A 9,972-nucleotide genomic window follows, 5' to 3' on the forward strand; every position below is an offset into this window, starting at 1 on the left:
TGTTGCTGTAGAGGAGCGCTGGTGCGTAAACAGCCGAACGAATAAGCATCCTCAGTACTTCAACAAACGCCCTTCGAAAAAAAAAAAATAACAATAATAATAATAATGAAAAAAGATGTCGATGGTGACAAACCAAACGGAAGCGGTTCAAACGAAAAAACCACAAAAAACGAATTAGAAAGGAAAAGAATCGTTGGAGATGAAGAAACATCGAAGAGAGAGACAGCAGCGGGAGCGAGGCAGGGGTGCGGTGGTGCGGAGGAACAAAAGAAAGCCCTCCCCCTCGCTCTCTCTACAAAAAACCTCCAAAACCGTTTTTGGAAATAAAGAAATAATGAAAAGAGAGAAGAAAAGGAGGAGAACAACAACAACGACGAAAGCGAAGAAGCTCAAGGGATATAACTGAGCTGTTATATATATATATATATATATATCAAGTATTAATGAAAACAGCGCTTTGATGCAAACCACAAAAAAGGGAAATCCAAAGCATTACAAAACACACCTTTGGGCAAATATCTGAAATGAACCCCCCTCCTCCCAAGACAACGAAGGTAGCAACGACGCAGGGAGCATGTTTCGTTGTACGTGTATGTATGCAATACGCAAGACCGTGCGCCGCGTTGTGGGCTCCACGTCTGTGAGAGGCACCTCAGCGCAGCCATCGAGAAAAGGAAAAACAGACCCCCTCCCCGTCATCCATCCGAGGCATTCTCTTTTCTTTTCTTCCCCTGTTATTCTCACCATAATTCTTCACGTGGATGGGCTATACCGTGGCGTGCTTCGATGACTGAGCGGCCTCCCCAGCCCCAGCGCCGCCCGCCGCTGACGTCGGCTTCGTCGACGGCGTGGTGGTCGCGATCTTTTTGTTGTGCTCGTACATGCTGAAGGGATCCGTCTGCAGGTACTTCTGCTCCTGCGGGGTGTTGTCGTGACTGCAGCGGTTGCCCGACGCGGCTGGCGCACCGGCGCTGGCGGACGAGGTGGCGGCCCCGAAGGAAGGCGAGGCGTTGTGGGCGCCGCCACGGCCACCGTGCTGCACCGTGTCCGCCACCCGACTGTGTTCGCGGGGACGCTGGCCGCGGCGTTGACCTCTGCTGCCCGTACTGCTGTTGTTATTGTTGCTGTTGTAATGCTGACGGTGGCGATCGTTGTTGTTGTTGCTGCCGTTCGTGCTGAGGTGTTCTCTGGCGCGCCTCCAGCCTTCGCTGCCGGTGGGGGCCGTCGTGCGGATCGTCTTTGCAGTCAAGGGCACGGTGGGGACTGCTGCTGTCGACGCTGCCACTGCCGGGCCGTCACTCTCGCTGTGCCGCCGCTCGCTGGTCGTCGCGTTCGTCGCCATCGACGACGTCCCCGCGCTCGCCACCGTCGAGAAGTTCATCCCTGGTGCGATGTGTGGAACGGCGGTGCGGACGTCCAACATGTGCGGCAGGCCCTCGACGCCAGGGCCGGTGAAGAAGCGCGACGGCGAGCCGGTGCTGGCGGGGCCGCTGCCACCCGCGACGCTGTGCACGACGTTCGTGGTGCTGGCTGTCGCCGTCGCGGGGTCCATGGCAACTGGCCAGCCCAGCGCCTCCGCGGTTGCCCCGACAGGACCGGCACCACCAGCACCGGCGACGATGCTGGTGCTCGTACTGTGCATGTGGTTCACGTTGCTGCCGGCCATCGTGTACTGCCGGCGCTGCAGCTCGTGGTAGAGAATCTCGCGATCCTGCTGCACACGCAGGACGTGCTCATCGCACTGGCGGATGCCCGTCTCGAGCTGCGCCACGGTGAGGGTCTGCAAGAGGCTGAGAGTGAGTCCGGAAAGGGGCCCCGTGAGCTGCAGGCCACTCGTAGGAGCAACGCCGGACATGAAGGAGAAGGCGTCGTGCGGAGGAGCACCGGTTAGGGCGGTGACCGCCGGCATCAGCATAGATGGCGGCGGATGCTGCTGTTCCTGTTGTTGTTGCTGCTGCTGCTGCTGCTGCTCTAACGAGAGCCAGTAGGAGGTGTTCGGCAGCCAGGTGTAGAGCCCCGTTGCGCCAACGGCAGGGATGGCGAGGCCGCCGCCGTCCCCCGCTCCGGGGAAGGCTGCGTTCATCGCACCAACCGTCACAGCGGCAGGGCCACTGGTGTTGTCCCGCCACTGGTTGGCTCCTGGCCAGGAACGCTCACTCGTGCCCACCACGCCGCCTCCACCGCCGGTGTTTGCGCCGTGCAGCCACTCAAAGGTCACCGCCCCGCCACCGGCGGCCCCAGAGGGCGGGCCGCTCTCGCCGTGCAGGAGGGCCGATTGGGTGCCATCGCCCGACATAAGCCACGGCGCCGCGTTGGAGTTCAGCGGCGCAGGCCCCGGCACGCCAGTGTGGGTGTGGCTGGGCCGGCTCGAGGGGTCCACCGGCGGGGGTGCATTGGGCTGCCGGTGCACCGACGTCGCGGCGATGGTGGCGTCGGCGGGGGGAGTGGAGTGTGTAGTGGTGGTCATGGTGGCTGCCGCCGCTGCTGCGGCTCGTTGTTGCTGCTTCAGCTTTTCCTGCTCCTTGAACTGCTGCTGCCGCTGCGCAATCAGCTTCTCCGTCTCCTCCTTGGACAGCTGCCGATGCGCCGGCTTGCCCCCTGCGCTGAGACTGAGACTGCTGTTCGCTTGCGCGTCTCTGTTCGTGTCCGACGCACCGGGCAGGGCGTGCGAGGCTGCCTGACTTACCGTGCGCGACGTCACTCGTCGACGTTCTTCAATTTCCTCCGCGGTGAGAAGGCGATGCGAAATGCCCGACATGCTCGTTGGCGGACCGCGAGAAGGGCTGGCACCGCTGACGCTGTTCTCGCGCTGTTGCTGCTGCTGTGATTGTGGTTGCCCCTCGTCGTGTAGGTGCCTATCCGGGTACTCGCGAGCGGGGGTGTTGCTCACGCCCGTCTCGCGGTCTGCGCCGGCAGAGGCGGAGATCAGAAAGCCCTTCTCGTAGAGCAGCGTCGATCCATCCGCGGACGACTCGTCACCCATCGGCGGTAAGCCCTCCAACTCTGGGTCGTTGTGAGCGTTGAGGCTGCGTGAGACGGCGTCCATCACACTGTTGTCGCCGCTGTGCCGCCGCTGCAGCGGACTCTGAAGACTGCCTCGACCACCACCACCACCGATGCTCTTGTTGTTGTCGCGTCTTCGCGGATTTGCCGTGTCGTCCATCGAGGAGAAACTTATACTCGTGGCTGACACGGCGAAGTTGGTGGAGGACATCGCGTGAGGGGAGTGGAGTTTTTTCGACGTCTGCTGTTGCTGCTGTTGATTCGAAGCTACCGCACCACTATCAGCGGCAAGTCGGTGGTGAACACTACTACCTGGCGAGGCTGCGCTCTGCACCACGGTGTGCTTGGTAGACGGGATCGTCGTGCGTGTGGTGGTGAGGGAGGGCGACGTCGTGGGCAGATCTCCAGAGGCGTTGTTGACGGAAGAGGTATCCGTGTCGGTGCGGATCTGCGGCAGCTGAGGCGCAGAGGACGAACACGGCGACGGCGATGAGCCACGGCGGTTCATGCTCCGCCGCACGGGTGCCGAAAGAGGAAGGATGAAGAGCGAAGAGGAAGGGCGGACGTTGCTGCCGCCGCTGCTGTTTGGGGAAGCGTCGCTGCTACCGTCGACGAGCGCAAGAACACGGCCAAGGGGGATACTAGCCGTTGATGCACCAGGGAGCAGCGAAATAGGAGGACGCGGTGCTCGGTGTTGCCGCAGCAAATATGTGGCACTGAACTGTGCGGGGAGATCGCCTGAAGCGTAGCACCGCTTCGGCACGAGAGTCGAGGTCGTTGGTGAGGCGTCGGCGGTGCGGGAGGAGGACAGCGACTGAACGGAGGGAAGATCGCGGCCTGCGCGGACGGCAACCGAGATGCGGTGACGTCGGCCGCGTAAGAATCTGACGTTGCTTGCAATGACCGGTGAGACGCAGTCGTCGGCGGTGTCGTCAGCGAAGACGAAAAGGGTAGTCGAGAGCGGATTGGCTGGTGTGTGCCCCTTCGAACTCATATACTTACAGGACGGTAACAGTGTATAAAGCAGCAACAACAACAAAAAACAAGCTGTTGAGGGGACGAGGCGACGGTATACAAACACACCCGCACACACGTGCGAAAGGGCGACGATATACCGAGTCGAGGAATACAAATTACGCCCGAAATATGAGTCGCATCCGTACAAGAGGAAGAGGTTAATCTAGACGTTTAGAGAGCGTCACAGCGAAAACAGGACTGACACACACACACACTCGAATAAACAAATAAATTAAAAATTATATTCGTGTTACCCGCAAACCGCCAATGCCGTTCTTATTTCGTTTTCTTTTTTATTTATAGCTGTAGCGCACGGTAGTGCTTCCAGTTACAGTTTTCAGGAGTACGTGTTGCGTCGAAGAGGTATATATTTATATAAAGGCAAGAAGTAATAATAAACAGGTACGTAAACTGTGAGTGTATAGCAGGAGAAAGTGCTACGGTGATGACTTTCCCACCGTTGTTCGTCGCCCGGGTCCTTCTTCAAGTAATAATAATAATAAAAAACGGCGACTAAAGAGCGAAAAGAGCGAAGGAGAGGAAGGAGAAAAAGGCAGTAGTCATTTAGCAGCGGTATATAACAGAGAAGTAATAGAAGAAAGGCGCTCTGAAGGTACCAAGTAGGAAGCAAACAAACAAACAAAAACACACACACGAAAGGCGCGCACACGATTCTGCCTTCGTAAAGTTTCTTTTTTCTTTCAGTTCCTTCTTCTCTTCCCCCTTTCCCGAAGAAGCGGCGAGGCGATATTGTCACCGCTGAAGTGCGTCCACGCGCGACGTCGTGTACACTTTCCGTTACACGAGGCACTTAAAAAAAGAGAATAAAATAATAATAGAGTACGGTTGTATAGAAGTGTATTTTTGTTTTGATTTGAAGAATACGGCTGTTTCCAAATGAGTTCGAGAGAAACAACACGCAGAGAACAAACAAAAGGAGAAGGTTCGATTCACGGCTGAGGGTGCGATTTGCAGCCACTAAGTGGCGCGTTTGGCTGTAGGAGATGCACGTGAAAGCAAGGTGCGAGAGAGGGATGGAGAGAGAGAGGGGAGAGAGAGAGAGAGAGAAGCGGCTACCTTTTTCCTTTTCTTTTACAGCTTCGTTCTTCTGTATTCTTTTCGTATCCAGAATAGTTGTGGTGCAAGACAGCGAGGGAGGGGACACGAGATCTATATGTAAAGGAAACGCAAAAGAAGGACAGCGCAAAAATAATATTAAAAAGCCGCGCAAAGGCAGAGGTCCCGAACAGACACTTCCCTGTTCTTAAAAAATATGTTGGATCAGGACAGAGGAGGTGGGTGGAGGGTGGCAAGGGGGACGAGGAGCCTGACGCTTTGCACCACAAGACCGAAGGAAAAAGCGTTACCAGACGCTGTCCGGATTTTTATTTATTTATTCACCCTTTGGGAAAGAGCTTCGCGTGAGCCGTAGATGTCCATTGCGGTGTACAAACACACACACAAGGGAAGTCGAAGAAGAAGTGTGGGCGTGCGGGCGTGTGTGTGTGTGAGGTGATGATAAGAACCGCGTGCGAATGCGTGCCACACAGGGAAGGCGTTGAAGACAAAGAACGGGACGGAGGCAAATCATAGAATAAGGGGTGGAAGAGAGAAGGAAGGAAGGAGAGGGTGGCATCTGAGTTAGGTGCATATTTCCAGAACTGGAGTTTTCAGGCTGTGCCAAACACCGCCATTGTTAGCCTACACAGCTGTGACTGACGAAGACAGCCGCGTTCACCTTAGACGTCGCGAGCGAAGCTCTGAGAGGAGGGAGAGAGAGAGATGATCAACAAGGCGAGATATGCTGATCTCCCAACTTGAAAAGGAGAGTTGATGAGCGAGTGCGAGAAGCAGAAGGGGTAGGCGAGGATACCCGTTTCCTTCCCCACGGGCGCCATTATCTCTTTTTCTTTTGCTTTCTTTTTCGATCGTAAATACCGCCTTGGAATCAACAACAACAGAATAAATAGCTAACCAAAATACACTAGAGGGACATGAAGAAGGAGAAAAAAAAGGCACCGATGAAAGCAACTTCGAACGACCGACAGAGAACACAGATATATATATAGGAACGAAAAGAAGAAAAATAATTTTTGCTAAATGGAAATAAAACGATGACAGCGACACACGAGAGTGTGATATCCTCCCCTATTCTCCTTTTTTCAAGAGTGCGGAAGATACCAAGGCACATCGAGGTGTGGGAGGAGTGAAGTACAAACCGCATTGCTCTGCGGCAATAAAAGCGTAAGTCAGCGGCGACAACAAAGAGCTTCAGAAACAAAACAATCAAGAAACAGTAATGAGGTGAACAAAAGCGTACATAAGAAAACCACCTTGATGCCTAAAAGGGAGGAAGAAAGGTTTTGGATGGGGGTAAACTATCGAAGCAACAACAATCGCAGAGAGCGACGGCGCAGACGGCGGCAACAGCAACAACAAACAGAAAAAAACACGGCCAGGAGCAGGAGGAGTGAGGCGACGCAGGCGAAGCGGAGCGCGAGTAAGTACCGCCGGAGGGGGTACCGCCCATCGTACGCCGCAAAACCAAAAACAAAACAGAAAGAATAATACATATATAACAATAAAAAAGATAAATATGCGGAGGATTTTGACTGTAACGAGGGGAAAGAGTTCTCTCTAGGCCGAATGTACTAGGGGCACGAGCGACACGTCATCGTCATCTGCGGGAGAGACAACAACAGCGACGTGGCGCCAAGAGCTGCAGCAGAACACAAACAGAAAACAAAAAAGTGAATCACAAAGCACCGATAAGGGCTTTGGAAAAGCAGGAGACGCATTTTTATTTCTTCACATCGTGAGAAGAGCACCGCTCTCCGCAAGAGCTCAACGGGCGGATAGAACAAGAAAACGGACGGAGCGGAAGGCGCTTTATCGCGAGAAAGCGGGCACGAGAGGAGAAGAACAACAACAGAGAAAATAAATAAAATTTTGTGCGTCGCCGCAGGAGTAACACCAAGTCCTCCACTTTCAAACGTTAAAAACGAGAAACAAGAAACACTCCCACTCAGAAGAAACAATGCAAATAGCCGAAAGGATCTGTTGCGCCATCACAGAGCTCAGCATGTGTGCTTCTACAAAGAGGAAAAGAAAAAAGACAACAATATAAAAAGAAAACATACGAAAGTTTGGGGAGTCAGATATCCTCCCGGAAGCAGGCGCTGTTTCACGCGGGCTCCGCGGTTGTTCAACAGGGTCTTCTCAACCTGTGAACACAAACACACCGAAGTAAAAAACAAGAAGAAGAAGTCCCTTTTTTCTTTCTCTCTCTCTCTTTCATTCTAAACCTATTGTTGTCTCCGGAAAAGGGTTGAACTGATAGAACGGCGATAATAATAATAATAGTAATAATAATAACAATAGAAGTCGCCGTTCAACGCATACTATTTTTTAAAAATACATGTTCAGAAGGAACAAAAACAGAAACAAAGGTGGGAACGAAACACCAGATTCGACGCACGCGTCCGCGTCCTCATCGTCAACATCAAATCAAACAAGACAAACACAGACATTCATACAAAAACAAGCAGAACAAAAACAGCCAGTGAGTCAACACGACATACAGAGCAAAGAAAGAAGAAACGAAAAAGCCCGCATTGCTTTGCACATTGCCAGTGAAGCTACGAGAGAGAGAGAGAGGGAGGGATTGGTAACGAGTACGAACGAGCAGGACTGAACAACAACAGCTACAAAACAAAAGAGGGCAAACATGGGTTTCACGGCAAAGGAGACAGGCAAAGAAAACGGTCGTTCGACGCCAATTGTCCGCGTACGGGCACCACGGCGACTCCCTCGCCCCCCAAAACAACAACAACAACAACAACAACAGCAAAAGAAAAGAGAACGAAGTACGTTCGTGCTGCCGTCAACGGAAAATAAAAGCGAAAAATAGAAAAAAAACATCAAAAAAGGATTCTAAAGAAGTACAACATAATTGTTTAAGAAAAAAGGAAGAAGAAGATGAGCAGCGCTGAGTTTTTCTTTCCTTCTTTACTGCTCCTCTCCGTAAATTACCCTGTGCCTTTTATTGCCTTCTTCATCGTATAGAAACTGCGCTTTGATGATAATAATAACAAGAACAAACACGAAACTCATCTGAGGGTTTTTGATGGCGTTGCTCCGATACAACGCTCGTCACGCTGCACTTTTTTTTTGATTATTAATAGTGCGCGGCGCGGGCTGGTGCACCAGGAAAGTGAGGTACACGTATTTGGCCGAGATCCGCCGGCAACGGCGAAAGCTCCGCCTCCATATTGTGCGCTTCTCTTCGGAAATCCTCTTTTTTTTTGGTTTTATGAGGTCTAGTCGCACTGGACAAAGGTGGTTTCCGCGGCGAGGGAGACGCCACTCGTCGCACGGGACACCATCGAGATCGCATCTGTCGGCGTCAGCGTCAGCGAGGCGGTGAAGTCGACGTTGTCGTCGAGGGCCTGCACCTGCCCTTGGCGCAGGGGCTGATGGGGCGTCGACGGCCCCCACGTCGGTGCCTGTCGCCGACCACCGTCGTTGCTGTTTCTGTTGTCCTGCTGCTGCCGCTGTAGGGCCTCCGGGTTGAGGCCTTCGGGGAGGAGGGAAAGAACGGCCGGGCCGCCGTTGCGGCTCAGCGGGGACGACGACAGGGATGGCGGGTAGGCGAGGGCGAGGGCCGCCTGCTGCTGCTGCTGCTGCTGCGGGATAGTGGGCGGGGAATTCGATTGAATGGGGTAGGCGTTGCTTTGATGCTGCTGGTGTTGTCGCTGTGCGTGGCGGTATCCAAGGCCGTTCACCGCGGACTCCACCGAGGCGTTGCGCATAAACCGGGCCAGCGGCAACCCGATCGTTGACGGTCCCTCATTCATCGAAAGCACCGAGGCGGAGCCGGTGGCGGACTCCATCGACGTGGCGTAGCGCTGCGCGACGGCCGTCGACGTCGCCTGCCCAGATAAGTCGCCGCCAGAGAACCGGTTCGGCTGGAGAGCAAAGAAGCGACTCATCGGCGGTGCAGCCGACTTCTCCAGCTTTTTATCCCTCTCGCCCGTAGCGGTGGATAAGATGGCGGCTGCCACACCATCGCCACCGCCGCCGCCACCGCCGTTTCGGCTGAGGCGCACGGGGGCCATGATATCGCCACTGCCGCTGCGGCTCGTGACGCCGCCGGACTCGCGGTGGCGGCTGAGGCCTAACGGCGCCCCGCTAGGATTTTGCGGTGCTGCCCCGGTGGCAGTGTTGCCGGCGCTGTTTCCCGGCTCTCGGGTGGTGCTCCCACCTACGCTGCTGTACATCGAAAGCCCTCCGCTCGACTCCCACCGCTGCGATTGCGGGGACATCGCGCGCTGCTCCTGACTGATCGGAATAAACCCGACGTTGTCGACTGAGGCGATGCTGGCGGCGACGCTGGAGTGACGCGACGGGTACTGCCGACGCACGGGCGCGCCGTCCTCGGCCCGCCAGCGGCTCCCCGTTAAGGGCGCTGTGCGACTACTCGCCGTGGTCGTCGCGCTGTCGCTGAAGCTCATGGATTTGTTGTTGTTGTTGTGGCTGTCTGATGTCCCAGGAGAGAAGCCGGTGCTGGTGCTGGTTGGCGAGGTCGGACTCCCGCCCGTGACACCGCGCATGTGCAGGCGGTGCTGCGTGATGGTGACGCCCGGGGGTGGCATGCCGCCTCCTGCCGCGGAGATCAGCGCGGCGGCGTTGAAGGGTGGGTTCGCCGGCTGCCCTTTTGGGCGGCTGCACGGGTTCAACCAGTCGTCCTCCGCCGTCGGGCTGGCTTGGGAGAAGGTGCGGTGCCCGGCGAGGGTCGGCTGACTGGCGCCATCCTCCCCCGCAGGTGGGGTTGTGCGGTTTTGCATGAGGACGGTGTTCAGCTGCGCCAGCCACGGCGGGACCTCGCCAGACGTCGGCGCACTGCCGGCGTCGTCGTTGCGCAGCGAAGATGGCACCGCTAACGCCTTCGGC

The 9,972-nt window shown here is 55.4% G+C and overlaps 2 protein-coding genes across 2 annotated transcripts in view; both read right to left on the reverse strand.

Moving 5' to 3' along the window:
• Window positions 1-766: 766 nt before the first annotated feature.
• On the reverse strand, window positions 767-5,436 carry ABB37_08825 (hypothetical protein; the record flags this gene model as incomplete). The annotated part of the gene is made up of 1 exon (XM_015807944.1): window positions 767-5,436. The coding sequence occupies exon 1, from the start codon at window positions 3,995-3,997 to the stop codon at window positions 767-769; it is 3,231 nt and encodes a 1,076-aa protein (XP_015653602.1). The 5' UTR covers window positions 3,998-5,436.
• Window positions 5,437-8,339: 2,903 nt separating this feature from the next.
• Window positions 8,340-9,972, reverse strand: part of ABB37_08826 (hypothetical protein) — a gene marked incomplete at its 3' end in the record, with an annotated part of 5,717 nt that continues 4,084 nt past the window's right edge. Inside the window, exon 1 of the mRNA XM_015807945.1 lies at window positions 8,340-9,972. This exon is cut by the window's right edge and continues 4,084 nt beyond it. Within this exon, the coding sequence (XP_015653603.1) occupies window positions 8,340-9,972 (1,633 nt within the window).

The sequence above is a fragment of the Leptomonas pyrrhocoris genome (genome assembly GCF_001293395.1).
Source record: "Leptomonas pyrrhocoris isolate H10 chromosome Unknown, whole genome shotgun sequence".
NCBI classification, from domain to species: domain Eukaryota; phylum Euglenozoa; class Kinetoplastea; order Trypanosomatida; family Trypanosomatidae; genus Leptomonas; species Leptomonas pyrrhocoris.